This window comes from Diadema antillarum, unplaced genomic scaffold (assembly GCF_040938485.1).
Source record: "Diadema antillarum isolate AM-2024a unplaced genomic scaffold, OU_Dant_1.0 seq00000190_RagTag, whole genome shotgun sequence".
Classification (NCBI taxonomy): Eukaryota; Metazoa; Echinodermata; class Echinoidea; order Diadematoida; family Diadematidae; genus Diadema; species Diadema antillarum.
The window spans coordinates 21555-40535 of NW_027271254.1; the positions used below are offsets into that span (position 1 = coordinate 21555).

General features: G+C 40.5%; 1 protein-coding gene across 1 annotated transcript; it reads left to right on the forward strand.

Moving 5' to 3' along the window:
• The first annotated feature begins 1462 nt into the window (after positions 1 to 1462).
• LOC139728675 (cilia- and flagella-associated protein 52-like) lies at positions 1463 to 17257 on the forward strand. The gene is made up of 13 exons (XM_071639611.1): positions 1463 to 1544; positions 3432 to 3631; positions 6362 to 6627; positions 7216 to 7315; positions 7754 to 7965; positions 9698 to 9761; positions 10571 to 10683; positions 11621 to 11769; positions 12860 to 13005; positions 13880 to 14031; positions 14492 to 14594; positions 16241 to 16375; positions 17111 to 17257. Exons 1-13 carry the CDS (start codon positions 1463 to 1465, stop codon positions 17255 to 17257), a joined length of 1869 nt encoding a protein of 622 aa, XP_071495712.1.
• The last annotated feature ends 1724 nt before the right edge of the window (positions 17258 to 18981 follow it).

Below are 18981 nucleotides of genomic sequence, written 5' to 3' on the forward strand. Positions count from 1 at the left end.
CATTGTTCTATGCATGATACACACGTGTGCATATGTACACACATAAATGTACATGTATATACAACGATGATACATGTACATGTAGGCAATGCACACAAAGTTGGATTACCTGCCTATAGCGGCCACCTGTCTATAACGGCCACTTTTTCCGTATCCCTTAGGTGGCCGCTATAGACAGGTTTGACTGTACTTAGTCTGTCTTCGTGGGCGCGTGTTTATATAGATAAATCTAGATATAGATAGATAGATAGATTTAGATAGATAGATAGATAGATAGATAGATAGATAGATAGATAGATAGATAGATGCATGCATGCATGCATACATACATACATATCTTAGCCTAACAAACATAATGAGTACATTCTGACAGATAAAGTACATTTCATCGTCGAGAGGCATAACTTTTGCTAACAGAAAAAAAAATAACAAAGAAACATAAAATGCCTTCTAATGTATTACACAGCATCACCTGTAATAGTGTATGCATGAGCTGCTGCTTTTCACCTCACAAGCTTTCACTTTTGTCTTTTCTACCCCTACTGCAGTCTTCAGCATCAGCATCAGCATCAGTATAATATCTACGGAAGTAATAGGTAGTCCTGTGGAGACTTCGGGTCGTTCTTTCGAGTTGTACGTGATCCTGCCCAAAACTTAGTGTACGTGCGTGGTGGGTGAACGGACTGTACATTCTTTAGGGAAGAGATTGGTGTAGGGAGGACTGCCTAGTGCTTGTCCAACCTGGACTTGAAAGTATTATGCAAACTGGAGCCAAGAAGGGAGACTGTTCCGAGAGTCGACCACTCTTTGACTGAAAGAGGATGTGTATCGTAGCACTGATCCAGTAAACCATTGCTGAAAGGTCAAGGTCAAGACAAATGTTGAGTTTTCTTTATTTCGTTTTGTTCTCTTTCATCATCAACCTGACTTCTGTCGTAGATGACGGCCGATAGAGGTAAAACATTTCCCGGTAATACTCGTGTTGCTAGTAGCCTCAAAGATCCTAGTTAAGGATCTTTTCAGCAGGGGCGGATCCAGGAATTCTGTAAAGGGGGCGAGGGGCGCAACTAATATTTTTGGTGCCACTTCCGGTTTTCATTTCATTTTCTTCTTCTTTTTATCTCTTTTGTTTTAACGAAAAATAAAGGGGGGGGGGGGCGTGCACCGGTTGCGCCCCCTCTCTGGATCCGCCACTGATCTTAGGATGTTTGATAGCACTACCTAGCTATGCTTTGGCAAGATCGCTGTTTGCAGCCTTTCAGCAGGGGAAAAAAAAGTTAGAGCGCCATCTGTGCTCAACTACAATGCAGCTGCCCGAACGACTCCCAGCATGCTGCTGTCATAGCAACTGTGTACAATCGGATCCACGTACGGGTGTAGGAGTGAACGAGCGATAAGGTTCTAGCGAGTTCAAAATACTATCTGTCTACTGCGATATTTTCTTGAAATAACGATTTTTAATATGGACCAACAGAGGGAACAAAATGGGGGTCCAGCACAAGATATTGGTCGTCTGGAATTGCTGTCTACAATTGGTTTCAATGGTGAGTAAGACATTATTTTTCTGCCAGCCGTCTCGAATTACCATTCATTGGGATTGCACTAACGTTACATTGACCTTCCGGGTGTTCTGTGCGAGTTCGTTCAGCAGTGGGTTTCCTACACTGTACTGGCGCTATGGCGCTGGCCCTGATAAGCTGCGCTGCGCTGCTGAGCCTGCCTTGAGTGGCCCGGGTTGCCACAGCCACGGCCGGTTTTATCCGTTATTGTTTTTTATGCTGCTGACGTTTCCAGAACATCACAAGCAAAATTATAGTCTCTAACGATAGTTGTAACAACAAGATGCCTAACGTTACAGTTGTCGTGGATATGTTCCGCGGAAATTTCGTCTGGCTTCACGGAATAAGGTCAGGGTCCGGAGCGGAGGGCCGTCGAAAACTCAAAAGATCATAACATTTATTAAAAAACTCCTCCAGACACACAGATTTTTCCGTCTAACTTTTAACAAGTAGATCTAGATTCTAGATCTAACGTTAGTAAACTTTACAAGAACCCACGCCACATTTGACTGGGGCCTACTTTCATAAGATCATGTGCATGCTGGTAATAATAGAAATCTAACAATGTTAGAGATTTCTATCTCAAAAAATCAAAACAAATTCTACTGCTACTGTGACTGGTGCTAGCTGAAATTTCCAATCACTTGCATAAATTTGAACCAAATCGGTCATTCATGACATTGGAAAGCATTGATATAGACATCAGCTTTCATGACGTCGTTCAACGAAAAGCCAACATGCTCTTCCGCAGAAACTTTCAACATTCATAACTTTAAGATGAGCTTGTTCTTTCAAATGCTGTGTAACTAGAATCTACAGTTAGTACAGACAGGGGAGTACTAACTGCCAAATGTGGAGTCATTACAACAGGTTATTTCAAGTTCAGTGCTAGAAACTAGTGCTATCTCAACACAAGCACCAGCGATAAAACCAAACTTGAAATCAGTCAGTGTTGGGAGGTTGACCTCAAAATTATACATAGAGCCTTAGAGGGTCTATTTTATGTACAGAAGTTGATGTCAGGCCCAATGTTGAATGTCATCTGCTGAACAGAGCTCCACTGTTTGTGTTGGCAATTTACGTGCTTTTTCCCCATTGGTCAACACTAGCCCCTCAGAATCATCATCTTCGTAATTTCAAGTTTAGTGCTGGTGTCAATGTTGCTATGCAAGAGCCACATTCATGTACATAATAAACACACATTGTATGTTCAAAGTGTATGCTAATGCAATAGTCGCCCACATACTAGTAGCTAGCATGATCACTCGTACTCGTAGACATGGCTATATGAATCTGCGTCTAGTAGCAAAATTAAGATCGTTTTGTTTGGAGAAGGGATAAAATTTGTGGCATTTTAATCCGTCTTGCGAATTACGTGCATCTAAAACTATTAAAGCAGGCATGACTACATCTTTTAGTAATTGCATCAAACCAAGTGTCATCACTCTTTTGTTGCACAATTCCGCGGACGTCGCGGTTGTTTAATGCCAACGCTTAGTGTTTGGGATCAATAGTTGTGATCAGTATCGTTGCATTAATCTGACTGTCAGTGTCGGAGCTCTCACAGAACTTGATTTCACCCAATGTATACAGGCCACATCTGTGTCAGTCGGCCAACAGATATAGTGGCACTGAGCAGCATGGTCTGTGAGTTTCTTTTCAGATATTGCTTGTGACAGAAACTGTGGACATTGCAGATCAAACAAACTTTGGTGTCACCGTGTCTGTTCATCAGGATAAATCAGTTTGTCTGCCCACTCATGCTTTTACAAAGCATCCATCATATGATACAAATTATACATTGATTTATGATTTTATCAATAAATAGCCTGCCTGACACTCTGCCATCTTTGTTGGTCCTTTGTATACCAGGCACCAGTCAGAGCAGTCTAGTGGTGCACCCCAATGGACAGCACCTGATCTACCCTCTGGGCGACACCGTCGTCGTGGAGGACATCACCACCAAGAAGCAAGACTTCCTCCAGGGACACACCAACATGGTGACCTGCATCACCGTCTCGCGGAGCGGCCGCTTCCTGGCGTCGGGCCAACAGACCCATATGGGATTCAAAGTATGAAAAGAAAAAAACACTTCCAAATAATACTTAAAGACCTAATAAAATGGTTTAGGCATTTTTTTTCTCAATGATGTAATAATATTAAATGTTAAATTCTAAGTAATTCTATGGTTGTGCGGGGTTTTTTACTGTTCTGAATTTTGTTCTATATTTGTTAACATAATGGATGCAATTTCCTCGGTTTTGGAAAACTTGCTATACTTTCGCCGCATGCGGCGCACTATCACTTCTAAATTGTGATGACGTCTAAGAACGGAGTCGTTCACGACCAGTCTAGAGCCGTAGCCAACGAGCTGGCAAGGCTATGCTAGCGCAGCGCAGCGACAGCCGGCCGGCGGCTGCACTGGCTAGCGCTGGCGGGGGAGCGAGCTAGCGAGCGCATAGCAGGTGCTGCGCTGCACTATTGTCATTGGCTAAGCCTTTAGACAAAAGAATATTTAATGAACTGTATCGGATTTAATACTGCCAATAATACAGATTACAACTGTGGTACGCTTGGATATCCATTATTTTCGGCAAACTCGTGAAATAGGCCCCACCACTGCGTGTCTGTACTAATAGTAATACTACGGCGACTCGCCTGTTTCAGCCCCACTGTGTGGCGTTCATCTCGGTAGGTAAGCACGGCGGTGGGGCTGCCTTCCACAGTGAATACTCGTGAATGCGGCGAAAATGACTTCATAATATGGCCCTCGACTAATTTAACGGCCAATTTAACCATAAATACAACCCTACCTAACCCTAAACCCTAGGAGGACCTATACCCTTGCTTGCTATTTAAACGCACGGGTACGGTGCACGCGCACTGCGGTGGGGCCTATTTCACGATAGCCCCACCACCACTGCGTGTCTGTACTAATACTACGGCGACTCGCCTGCTTTATAGGCCTAGACCTACTCGTGAATCCAGCCCCACCGTGGCATTCATCGGTAGATAAGCACGGCGTTTGGGTTTCCTTCCACAGTATGATTTTTAGCATAAAACAAAAACTACTCGACCAAAATTGACGATAATTCTTGGTATCGTTTTTCTTAGAAAATGGCGCATCTAAATTACTGATAACAAATGTTGCAGAAACTGACTATGGGAAACTGGTTAGGCCTTTTTTTTTTTTTTTTTTTTTTTTTTTTAGAGCCACGACCCACCCTGTAACAACATAATCCCCCTAACCGTTAGGCGTTAGAGTGTACGTGTAGCCTCTGTACTACTACCAAAGATTCTGCTATTACTACTTACTAGTCTACTAGACCTAGTGCCGTAGTGGTAATAGTACTACTACTAGTAGTAGTACTAGTAGACTACTACTACTAGTAGACTACTATAACTACTAGTAGACTGCTACTAGATCTACTACTAGACTACTAACTGGTAGTTTAACTTGTAAGCGCCGGCCGACGGGCCAGGCCACGGCCGGGACGCTCCCGCTTGCTTGCTGCGGCCGGAGTAGCCGCTCACTTTGTGAGCGAGCTGGGCGTGTTCTTCTAATCTACTTACTAGACAAACAGTTACAACTTACAATGTCAATCATGTAGAATACAGTATGATCCTTTCTAACGTTAAACTATATGGGGGCATATCAGACATACCACTCTGTATTTCCCAGGCGATCGTTTCCGTGAGGTCTATTCTCGGGCTTGGTGCCTCTCCCTCCCCATCTTCCCCTTCAACTTCATGTGCCTCCTCTTCTTCTCCGCTATCGTCAGAGCTGCAGTCTTCATCATCATCATCAATGTCGAAGTTTACCCATATAGGGGAAGACATTATGCTCGAGGTACCAGGTATCTGTGCAAGCTAACTTAGTGATAATATACGTGGTAATGCGTACATGTCGACAGTCAGTGGGTCGACTGGGAGCGCACATCCCGCGGGGCCCGGGCCTGGCCGGGCTAGCTATCGTGTACGCGCGTGTACCAAGCTAGTAATCTGAGTGCTTGTGCTGAGCGGCGTCTGCTAACTGAGCACAACTCCGTGCTTATACGTCATCAATCGGTTCAGGGATGTTGGTCACGTGACTATCTTTTTCGCAAAAGCTGCAACGGGGTCCTCCAAAAATGTGATATTTGGGGGAGTTTCTAGAAGCGATAAAAACCGGAACGACACTGACAACATATTTACATTGATAATCATGACATATATTTTACATTTCTTTTGCATATTAAAACATTTTGCAAGCATTTTATTAGGTCTTTAAGATAACCTAACAAATCCAGTCACAATTTTTTTTCTGTAAAACTGTAGCAGTCAACTGCAGCAAGCTAAACTGTGTGATGATTGTTTGAATGGAGTCTTACTCGCAAATCAAGGTGTTTGCTGACCAGATCATTGATCACACAGGTGTATACAATGTACATGTCATAATAAATGCGGTCATAAAAGGCTGGAATTCACAATGGTAGTTTATGCATTATGCAATTTTGACATGTGGTTAAATGAATGTGACACATCACAATATGCAAATAGACACATGTACACATGGTGGTATTTTCATGTTGAGAAGTAAGGTTTCAGAACAGAAATAGCAAAGATAGAATGTAAGTTCAAGCTATATTGTAATGGAATTTGGAGCTCATTTAAACTAATTCATGCGAGACACTACTGATGATGTTATTCAGAATTTGATCTGTGCCCTGTATCAATCAATGTTTGTGGTATAAAATCTACATGATATGCAATATCGTATAGTAATTGCTTCATCTTTCATCCCCTGTTGGTATTATCAACAGGCACAAGTCATTATATGGGACTTTGAGAAGCGATGCATCCACGGCACTCAAAACCTGCACAAAGTCAAGGTGGAGTCGCTAGCCTTCTCCCCCAACGACCTGTACCTCATCTCCCTAGGGGGACAGGATGATGGCGCCCTCATCATTTGGGATGTGAAGAAGAAGGAGTCAGTGTGTGGCGCCGAGGCCGCGGTCAAGAGCGCCGGAACCACCTTCTGCGTTGCTGCCGCGAACAACAGCGACTATCTCTTCTTCTCAGGTGGAGAGTAAGTGCTCTGGATGTTACCTGTTGTAGAGCATTCTGTACCATTTTCAATGATATGTAGAGGGGATTATAAGGTGTTTAGGTATTGGAATTCATAGCAATCTATGAAGCACATATGGTATTGTATAGTTTGTATATTGCATGATTACTTATAAATCAAAACTATAGATGTGCAATCAAGGGCAATTCCATATTTTTTTTTTTTTTTGTCAATCCCGCTTAATTCAATCCTACAGCGATTCAAGTGCTTATGGGAAATGTTCTTATTTAATGCTTTCATATTCTACTTACTAAGTGAAAATATGTTAAGAATTAGCTACTGCTAGTTCATTGTTCGGAATTGATTACAAATTGATCATCTTTTTAATTTGTCTGTATGGCACTAGATCTGGACAACTTTTGTTTCTAAAAACTCAAGTTTATGACCACTGTTAAAAGCCATTCATAACAGTGTGTATGCCTTTGTAATGCACAAATTGTACATGTATGTACTTGCAGTTATGTGTACTCTGATTTCCTGTGGCATATCCTTTAATCAAACAATGCCATTGACCTACATGTATGTTTGATCGTTTGATGTCATCCACAGTCGCACTCTGCGTGTCTGGGAGTTGGACGTTCAGAATCGTAAGATCAGACCCACAGACGTCACTCTGGGACAGCTCAAACGTATCGTCAAGTGCATAGTGGTGAGTAGTGTGTCCCCGTGATGACCTTTCGTGCTAATCCATCTAAGTCGCAGAGATATTTTGTGCAGGTTGAAATTTATCATATTGTCATCATTTAATGGGTACTTCTGCATCCTATATTGGTACTTTTTATGCAGTTTTTTTGTACATAATCTTGACAAAGGCAGAAAAAAATATTTACTCATTCTAAGAGAGTGAAATGGTAGTTCTAATCTCGGAACATCTGTTTTCAAATTAAAAATAATTTTGAAATACAGCACTTATCAACAAGCTTATAAAAAGTCTGTAATGAAAAGTCATATATTTATTGTATTGTAAGTGAAATTTAAACTGAAATAGAGAAATTACGATTCAAGTGAATAAACGTTTAGATGCAAATATTTAGCCATAACGTTAAAAAAAGTTATATATATATATTTTTTTTTGTGTATACATCAGGTGTCGCCAGAAGATGACTACTTCTACTGTGCCACCACAACAGGCGATGTACTCAAGATCTTCACCGACACCCAGAAGCTGCGGTCCTACGGCCCCCAGGAGTGCTTCTGCATGGGTGTGACCTCTCTGGTCCTCATCAAGGGTGGTTCCATCCTCCTGGGCTCTGGGGATGGCACCGTGGCCATCATGAACGACAAGTTCAAGGTCACCAAGTGAGTTTGTCCTGGTGTTTTTTTTTTTGAGTGAGATACTGTAAAAGTGGATATTTTGTGTGACTTATTTTTCGCGCTCGACTGGATAAGAAGAGTTTTGCATTTCTTTAATTCCGCAGAATCAAGATATAAACTACTGGAACATGTGGCAAGCAAAAATATTTGCATGCTTTAATTTTTGCGCTTGTTTGTGGTTGCGCGAAAAGCACGAAAATTTCAACATTGCGAAAACTATCCACTTTTACAGTAATTGGAAATCACTGATATGAAATACTAAAGGTCATACAATTCTAAGAGAAATTGAAAGTTGATGAAAATTGGTTTTGAAATAGTTAAGATATCCAAAAACAAAGTAAAACAAAATGGTCCTAGTAAAAGGTGGGTCCCACTTTTAATTAGGACCACTTTGTATTTGGATATCTCAGCCATTTCAAAACCTATTTCCATCAGATAAACTCTCAATTTCTCTTAGAACTGTATGCTCTTTAATGTTTTATATAAATGGTTTCTAATTATCCTGCAAAAAAGTTATTACCTGAATCTCGACCAAAACTTTACGCTCTCTTTAACCCTTTCCTTGTGAGGGACTTTAGACAGTGTCTGCAATGCTCAAGGGTTTTATGTGCCAATCTGCACTCAAAGCACCCAAAGTGTTCCGTAGGAAACGGGTCTAGGGCAATTACCCCCTGGGCAATTACCCCGGACCCTTTCCCTGGCCCTAATCCTAATCCTGATCCTGAGCTTAATCCTAACCCTAACCCAAACTCCTAACCCTAAACCTAACCCTAACCCTAATCTTTACTCTAACCTTACCACAAACCAGTATTTAGCCAGGGGGTAATTGCCCTCTCGGGGTAATTGCCCGGATACGGTAGGAAACAAACAACAGGATAGTTTTTGTAAAGAGTTGTGAAGTATCCTTAATATCTCTGAAAGTGGACAGAATATTTGAAACCATCATCAGGCACTTATACTGTTACAAGCTTGCAATACTGCATGCAAATGTAATGCTCCTGTGCTGGGAACATTGATTTCACATTCCTGTCTCGAGTTACGTTTTTATATCACTGTATTTGCGGGACCAACCAAGAAATTTGAATATATATCCCATGTAAGGTGAGATTGCCAGCTTTGCCTACTGTTTGAAGGGAAATTTTCTTCACCATATAAAGGTTGTTCTGCTCATTTATGATATAAGTGGAATGAAAACTCCAGACTAATGGTCTCAGAAACGTGTTGTTTCTCATAATGTGTCCCACACATTTGATTTTGATGCAGAATGTTACTGGTTACATTCATCACCTCTCCCCCCCCCCCCCCTTAAACAAGAGGGAATAATTTGTCATGACCCTCCTCAATGCATTTCATGGGTACTGTAATGCTCTCAACACAATCAATAACAAAGAATGAGTCTATGTCTTCATACACCTTCAGGGAAATTCAGTGGCGGATCCAGAGGGTAGAGCACCGGGCACGCACCCCCCTTTATTTTTTTGTTAAAACAAACAAAATAAAAAGAAAATAAAAGGGGAGGGGTGCGAGCGCACCCCTTCAATTTTGTAAAGGTGCCCCCTCTTTATTTTACGGAATTCCTTGATCTGCCCCTGAAATTGTACATAATATTACACCTATATGCCATCCATATCTCATAGATAAAAATGTAATGTGGTTCAGTGTATATGTGCGGAATTCATATCAAAATGAGTTGATATTCCCTTAATTTCCGTTCCAGGAAGGAAAAGATAGAAAAGGCCGGGGCCATCACCTCAATCACTCTTCGCGGAAAGGGTCATCAGGTGAGTCTCATTTCTATTGCACCTCATCCAATGATATCCCACTTTCCATCTTTCCTGTCAGAGCTATTCATTACTATCTTCACTCAGTTTCCGTTTTCCATCTTTTCTTTTTGTTCCTACCGCATGATGGTTCTTTGGGTTCTTTGCAATGCCTTTTACCAAGATTGCTCTTTTCCTGGCAGAATAGATAATGATGACAATAATAATCAGTTACTAGAACACATAATAAAGAATGAATGAATGAATGAATGAATGAATGATTGAATGATTGAATGATACCATATGATAGTCTCTTTACGTGTACACATGGAAACAAAATATTTCAAACATTTCTCTATTCACATATAATTAACAATTCTCAAAAAGATGAGGTTTTTTTTTTAACACAAATTTGAATTTATCAAAATCTACTAAAGTCTTCATTAATTCATGGTTGAATCCTTTTCGGTCTGCCAAATAGTGCAAGGTCTTTAAGCCATAACATTCTGGATTTTTGTTCATTATGAAAATTTAGACTGCATGATAGTTTGGTAGTATATTCTTTATGTTTACAAATTAGAACACATACAACAGTTGCTACCAAGCGTTCATATGATTGTGACCTTATGAGGGAGGGATTCCTACTCAGACTTTTCGGTAACAACTCAGCAAAGTGATGAATATGCAAAAAACGAATATTCAATCAATCAATTCAGAAATACACAGAGGGAATGACACCTTCCAAAGCCCAGTCTGCGCATTAATTACCCAGGTATGCTGCGTGTAATTCCATCTCAGCTATTTCAAACTTTTGTGATCTTTCTTTGCAGTTCTTTGTCGGCACCAACAATTCTCACATCTACCGCTTCAACTTACCAGAATTCACCTATGAGATGACCAGCACATGCCATTACAATGAGGTCAATGATATCTGCTTCCCTTGGTAAGTATCACTTTTTGTTTGAGTGAAATTCAGTCTTTCATCAAGTCAAAATTGTGCAAATTTGTTGTTGTTTTTTAAATTTTATTGTAACAATGAATGGTGTGTATCTTGTTGAAATACAAGTCCCTCCTGTGCACCTGTGAGCCAGAGAATCCGAATGCTGAAACATCATCTCCATTTATAGTGAGTTCAAAGACAGATAGGCAGGTGAATACAGGTACATGTTCTGCTGCACAGCTTAAACATTTACGTCACAAGCACTGATTTTTGATACTTTCCTGAGAGACACCCCTGACATGATATGCATATAAAAATGATTTGCCTATTAGTCAGGAAGTCTAAATATTGCTAGGTCCTCCTCGTTAAATGTGAACTCAAAAGCTAGTCCGCTGGGTAGTTATGTGGTTTAATATTCTTTCTTGTTTGGCTGCAGCTTCAAGCATTTTCTCTGTTCTGGTGGTATGTTAGAAACACATGCCATGACAGTAATATGTGGGTGTTAGATTTTGTGTCATCCAGAAGCTTAGTAAAGTTAGAAAACTTGCCAGTCAGAGCAGAGGATGTGACTCTGATTATAGTGAAACCATTCTCTCCATGTTCTCTATATGTATACACTTTCTCAATCTCAGATTCTCTTGTTTCTGAATTAATAAAACATCAAATGACAAGGATCTGTTTTGGCATTATATGAAACAATGAATGTTTTTCATTCCTGCAATGAACAGAATGTTTCATTCGGTGAAAGATGAAATTTTTGATCCATTCAACGAGGCTGCGCCTCGCCTCGTTGAATAGATCATTTCATCTTTCACCTCATGCTATTCTGTCCATTGCACTCATAAACATTCATTATTTGTATACTGTTTGATCAGACTGGGCGAACTTTCTAATACTTTACAATAATCTTTGACATTGCCCATCTCCCATCGACATCTAGTGGCGCCTCCGATCTGTTTGTCACCTGCTCCAAGAATGACATCAGGGTGTGGCTGACGGAGAGCGGCAAGGAACTCATCCGCATCAATGTGCCCAACATGACCTGCCACGCCGTAGCCCTCATGCCGGACGGAAAGAGCATCGTCTCTGGTGGGTATTGGTCAACCTGACACAACATGTGATGCTGCCGCCTGCAAACAATATAGAATGTTCAGTCTTGCCAGTTTATAAACCCTCAGTAGCTGTAAGAAATTATTTGAGTTCATTGAAGAAGGCATCTTCGCTGTGGAAAATTTTCAATCATTTGCAAGCAAAAGATTATTATGGTCTTTCACTCTGATTTGTACATGTGTATGTGTGTGTTGTGTGTGTGTATTTTTATGCTAACCAAGGTGTGCTCTTGTTAGATATATCATTTGTGAACTCTTCCATGACAAACACATCAGCATTCTTTACAAGTTACTTGTATGAAGAACTTTGGTTTAATTGCCTCTGCTTGTCAGATATATATTCAATGTTCCACATACTAAGAATCTTGCTATAGGATTGGTCAAGAGCTGATCACGTGATAAAGCGTAGTTTTGCCCATCACATCACCTGAGAAAAAAAAGTTTGTTACACTCTATGTTGATAGTCCCTTTTGTTTCGCTGATCTCTTCAGTTCGTACAGTCCTAACGCGAGGTGAGTATGTGTGAAATAAAAGTGCGTTGCACTGTGGACTATCACTTAACTAGGTCTCTTGATAGTCCACAGTGCAACACACTTTTATTTCGGTGCCGCATGGTGCGCAGAGCAAATTCGTTGTTTTGTTATCTACGCGCATACATCTAAAGTACGTAGCCTAAGCCCTAAGCATACCTAAAGAATAAAATCGGAATATCTAGGAGCCTAGATGCGGAATATAAAGCAAATAATCAACTTTTAGTTTCAGGCAATGAGACAAACTATCACTTCCTCGGCGATCTGAATGTGTATGCTATCTTCCCTCAGCTGCGCTTCAGAAAGATAGCTACATCCAGATTGCCTCGGAAGTGATAGTTTGTCCCATCACCTTCACCAATGTTGATTATTTGCTTACTATTCCAGTAGTCCCTTTGTTGATTTGATGATTCCCCCCCCCCCCCAAAAAAAAAAAAAAATATCCAAGTAGCTCATGTGCAACTCCAGATATTACTTTATACTATGAATGTAATGCACAAATTTCCCATCTCTCTCCCTTTCTCGCCTTCTCTCACATAGCTTGGGATGATAACAAGATCCGCAGCTTCTTCCCACAGTCCGGCAAGCTCATGTACCAGATTGCCGACGCCCACAACAAGGGTGTCACCGCGCTGGCTGTCACCAGCGACAGCAGGTGCATCATCAGTGGTGGCGGGGAGGGCCAGGTGAGGGATACCGTCTCATCTCTCTACATTTATGGGACTCCCGGGACAGTAAACTCTTAATGTTGTAGATAAAGCTCTAGACTATTTCACTGTATGTGTTTTTTGTATCATAGTAATTTATACAAGAATGTTCATTCTCACACACCTTGTACAAGTACCTGAATTCCATTCACCAATTCTGTCCTTCATCTCCATGAAATTAGAATCAGAGAGAGAGAGGAGTTTGTCTCCTTTCTACCATGATCGTTCTTCACTCTGTGGTTCACCTGCAAGAATGGTGCAGTGTGCTTCCGTTATATCGAACACAGATATAACTGCCGGTAAATTTCGTTACAATGACGTAAAAATTCAGGTCCCAAAATTGTTGTCTATCCATCTATCTTTATGTACATTATTTATTTGGCCGTAACAAATTTCAATATGAGGGAAGAAAAACAGCTGGTCTTGAGGACTTCGTTATGATGGGAGTTGCCAGAAAAGTTTGGTGTATTTTCTGTGCAAATTTACACTCCAATTCATCAACTGTGTGCAATATAATATTGTTAGTCATACATACTGTGGTGCATTTGGCTATAACTTGCCAAGCTACAGTTTAGTGGCATCCAGGTAATTTCTCCCCTAACCTGGCAATAGTGTTAGTCAGACAATCACAGTTGGATGTTGTTCATGTGAACTCCTGAGTGTGGGGCATTGTGATACCAAGAGGAATAGAGAGAGTATTACAACCCTCTTTCGTCAACAGTGATAGTTTCAGGATATTCGTAAAAATTGGTGATTGAAGCTTGTAAGAGAATGCGCTGACTGATGCAGAATGTGCAGAAGTTCAAAATTTGTTTAAAGATTGATGTTGTTAATGAGTATTCTCTCATTTCAGGTGCGTGTGTGGAGAGTGAATCCCGAGAGCCAGAGTCTGATTCAGGCCATGAAGGAGCACAAGGGGGTTGTGACCTGCGTCAAGGTCAACAAGGAAGACACGGAGTGCGTCAGTGCCAGTACCGACGGCACCTGCATCCTCTGGGACCTCAAGTACGTCAGCGAATCCCTCCTCTTCCATCTTTCTCCATCTTGTCTGTCAATCCTACAGAGTTAGAGAACATTCTTGTGTCTGAGATAAATGAGTTTTCGCTGTACCATGATACTTGGTACCCATCATTGGCACTGCATTCTTGTCTGGCTGTCAAAGTCACAGTTTTATCCATGGTCACTCTTAGGAAGTCATTCTCTTCTTATCACTCTTGTCAAAACTTATGTCATCTTTGTGTAGAGATGTGTACAGTTCGTGTACACATACACTTACAAGTGCACCCATCTCATGAAGCCATGCTTCATTGGCTTTGTCATAATCGATGCTTGGGCATGAAATTCTTTCTAGAACCCTGTTCAAGCAGATATCATTTCTTGTCTGTGCCTCAATTTATACTTGATAAATATTATCTAACTCTTCTATTTTCTCATCTCTCCACCCCACCACCTATCATTCCCCTAGGAAGTTTGTGCGTAACCAGGTGGTGTTTGCCAACACGTTATTCATGTGCGTGTGCTACAATCCCCTCATGAAGCAGATCATCACGAGCGGCACAGACAGGAAGGTGAGTGTGTAAGGAATGCGTTTCACCAAAACACCAGAAACCTTCCTACTTTTGTGCAGCTGCGACTTCTCCCGATCTCCCTTGCATTGCAGTGTTGCTATATCTTCAGTGATATCCAAAATAAATGATGCGGTCATTCCCATGTAAAGATAATGAGGAGTGTTGGAAAGTGGCAGATTGAAGCAACAAGCCTTTCTGTAGAGTTATTACTTATGAATGAGTCATTCATTGCACACCACTGCTTATACTGGCACTTTCTTAATTAAACAAGCCAATTGTCTTCATGATTAGCATTAAAGAGCTGGCACAAAATATTGATGGAGTGCTTTTTTTTTCTAGGTGTTTGGAAAATGTGGCATATATTTCTTTACCTGCAATGCTATCAAACGACATGGCACAATAAGTTAAAACTTTATACTGTGTATATGTGCTTGCTTCACCTCAGTGAAAATTTCCTTGTTGTGTTCAAACCACTAGGCACTTATAGAATAGTAATCCTGCACAGTTAGTAGCATTAACCCTTACTGTACTGGGCTATTTGGCTCCATGAAAATACTGGGGGGGGGGGGGGGGCCTAAACGCAATGTCCGATGAACTTGAAAATTTGAATGCTGATAGATCTTCGCGTGCTGAATCTGATGGTGTAATTTATTTTAATCAATTATGCAAATTTTTGCATAATTAGCTAAGTAATTATTCATAATGCATATGTGATGCATTTGGGGGATATTTTCATGATTTCAGCTTAAACGAGTACAAAATTACATGAAAACTGTAATAATGAAGAATAATGTTTACCAGATGTGAAATAAATCAGAGAGAGAAAAAAAAACGAGAAAAAAAACAACTTTTTTGTTATGTTTTTGTGTTGTTTTTATTTCTTATGTTTTCTATTGTTTTATATTCCTTATGTATATCATTGTTTCTAAACTTTGCCCAATTTATTTCAGAACAATATAGAAGCATGCATGAACCAAGTGGAAAACCAATTCCTGAGCAAAATTTATAAAGTAATGCAAGCCATGGTCTATTGACAGTATGTAACTGTACACAAATATATGCAGCGATTAGCCGTTTAATGACATGCGCATACTAATTGGCCCATAACACCCCCTAGGTAGGTCCGATATGGACAAATGTGGTATCAAAATGTGCGGAAGACTTCAGGAGAAAAAGTCACGAAGCGAGAAACCGAAATTCCCAGCAGTCGCGATGCAATCGCCAAAAGTATGGAGGGGGGGGGGGGCCTCCCAGCCCCCCCCCCCCCCCCCCCCCCCCCCCCCCCAGTGCAGTTAGGGTTAAAGCTCAGGGTCCCATTTCACAAAAGATGTTAGAATAGCCACTCTGGCTAGAATAGTTAACTTCTCGAAGCAATAGCCAATCTCGTCATTACCATGACACTTGTCCTTCCAGCAAAAGTCCCTATCTTAGCAACTTTTTTAATGAAATGGAGCCCCGTGGTACGTGTCTTTACTCTTTATTTGATTCAACTCGGGCAAAACACTCACAAAGCAGAGCATGCAGGACACAGGGAAGTTGACTTAGAAGACGTATCTCACTTCTTCTCCCTCTCCTCGTGACATTTTTATTTTCTCTCTCCTCTTTTTCTTCCCTCCTTCTCGTCCAATCTCTCCTCTCTTCTCCAGATCGCGTACTGGGCAGTGGATGATGCCAGCCAGGTGCGCGAGGTGGACGGCTCCGCCTCCGGCGCGGTCAACGCAATGGACATCTCTCCGGACCTCAAGTACTTTGTCACCGGTGGAGACGACTGTCTGATCAAGGTAAAAGCATCTTTGCTTCAATGCTTGCTCTCCTCTCTCACTTTAAACTGAGTTGTTTGGGTCTTGTGGAATCTCTTTTTGTTAAAAAAAAATGCTATTTTTAGGGAAGAACTTGTTGGAATAATGTGTCACATGAGAATGCTCTGTGAAACACAAAAAAAAAAGGAATAAAAAAAATAAGCTGTGTGTGGATGAATTCACCCTAACAGCACTTTTGTATTTCAAAATACCCTTGAAGCATGAGTCTTAGGGGTTTCCTCACACATGTACTGTATGTGAATTTAAGGAATGTAGAAGGACTAGTGGAACACCCTGAGAAAATTTGATAAAAATCAGACAAACTATTCAAAAGTCAAGAATATTTTTGTTTGTGGTTGATTGTACATCCTGTTCTGTCTAGATAGGAAGCCTATAACAATTTATGTATAACAAAACATGGCACAAGATTAACATTCTAGCCATTGTAATATCACAGTCTACGCACCATATAAAGTTCTTTCTTTGTTTCTGTTTTTTTTTCCAAGAAAAGAAATCAAGTCAATTTGCCAAGAAAAAATATAAAGGTCATGTCATGATTTTGGGCTGATATGTGCTTCAAATGTATTGAAATGAGAAACTGCTTTTTGGAAATACTTGTATCGAACATCTTGCTGAATGGGAGTCAAAGAATGTCATTTGATTTTTGCCCTGGCAGTCCAATATTGAAACCCCTTTGCTTTGTTCCTTCCAATGCAGATGTGGAAATTTGACGAGGGAACGGTGATCTACGTTGGGTCCGGGCACTGTAGCGCCATCAAACGTCTGTGCATCTGTCCGCGCCAGAAGTACATCATCAGCGTCAGCAAAGATGGCGCCATTCTGCGCTGGAAGTACCCAGAGTAAATATCGAAAAAAAGAATACCCACACTCCAAAAGTCCTTTGCGGGATTAGCTGAAAAAGATCTTGAGCGACCTCTCACCAGTGACCTTCTCTTTTCCCCCCAGTGTCTAACATTTGACAAGGAGAATCTATGTGAGTTGAAGTTCATATGAATGTGAATGTCATTGGACATATTTAATGAGGATCAGTTTATATATTAACCATAAAGTATTCATAAGAGTGTTACTTCATTTCATTCTGCACCAAAACAGTGTGCATTTTGTAGAGCAAAAATATCTACATTTCTGGTTTTGAGAGGCAGCAGCCATAGGGGATAAAGTATTTTTTTCTTATTATTTTTTATTCTACTTAACATTTGTCTGTTTCTGTGGCTAAAAGAGAGTTTTATGGCAATTTGACATCGCTCCATGTGAAATGCATGGATTGATGAATGCTAGCGCACACCTGTAAGTTATGTGATCTGTTGAGCAAGTTGTATCTTTATGACCTCAACACCAATTCACAGACGTGGCCTGTCACAGAAATATGCACCTCATGTCAGAAAGGTGGTGGAAATCAGCAGATCCATAGTTTAGCAAATGTGTGCCCAGCATGTGGGCATATCGGGGTGCATATATCGGGCCTATTGGATGTTTTCAATGGATTTAGCGCCTTTTGGAAGCAAGCTCTTCATATGTGTGTTATATGCATACTAGCACACCAAAATTTTGTGGGCATATCAGCACGCATGGATCATTGCATGTGCACTGGCATACATGATATGTTTTTTGCATAAATGAGTATTTGAAACTTTGTCATAATCCATGGATTAGCATTAAGCTACCTTTGTGACTTCCAGCCATTTCCTGACATAAGAATCCTTATTTGATTTTCTTCAAAGTACCAAAAGTGAGTAATATCTGAAGTTTTATGTAGGGACCAGTGTATGTGAAGTCTTGCACAATCACTTGCTTCAGCCTCCACCTATATTCACAATTGACAATTTTATGTATGTATGTTTTCTACAATGATGAAATACACGTATCATTCCTGTTTGCAGTTACCATTGATGCATAAAAATGCTAGTGTTAAAGCTGCAATACTCAATCCTCATTTGACGAGATACTGAGAATGCTTCTAAAGTCAAAGAGTTCAACAAATTTGCTAGAATATGTTTGTAATAAAATTCCTGTAGGTAGTTAATCACAAAGAAAATGCTTGCATGTCTGTATTCTTTTGCATGGAAAAGAAGAATGCCTATATTGGGATCATGTTTCTTTTCCAATGGCGTAACACTGAAATTTAGGTCTTTTGCTTAGTACAAATCATCTTGGTAGTGAAAAGAAAAGGATGAAAAGAGATGGGGGCAAGGATACTGAAGTACTGAAGAAGAGCCATGAATGCAGGACATACCAAAGTTATAAAGTCAGCTCTATAAATTCAGTTCTATTCAAATGATTAATTACATACGTTTTATACACATTCATATACATGATATCTTTCAGCATGCCCTGGGCATGGAAAGTTGTTAGCGTGATGAATTCTTAAGTATTCAGTTTTACCCGTCCAGTGATAAGATATACCGGTATACTACCCTTGAGGACGATTTTCTTCTAGGGCAAATATTTATTTTCGTTCTTGCTGAACACTGACAGTGATGTGATCTTTATGTTGTAGTATAAGTGGCGTCTATGTTATGTACATACTAAAGCTGGTGTACGAGTTACATTCATGATCATCTCACAGT

Excerpts from the sequence above, each read along its gene's own strand:
- LOC139728675 (XM_071639611.1), top strand. The coding sequence starts at position 1,463 with ATGGACCAACAGAGGGAACAAAATGGGGGTCCAGCACAAGATATTGGT. Across the intron at positions 1,545-3,431 it reads GTCTACAATTGGTTTCAATG|GCACCAGTCAGAGCAGTCTA; the intron begins GTGAGTAAGACA and ends TTTGTATACCAG. Across the intron at positions 11,770-12,859 it reads CGGAAAGAGCATCGTCTCTG|CTTGGGATGATAACAAGATC; the intron begins GTGGGTATTGGT and ends TCTCTCACATAG.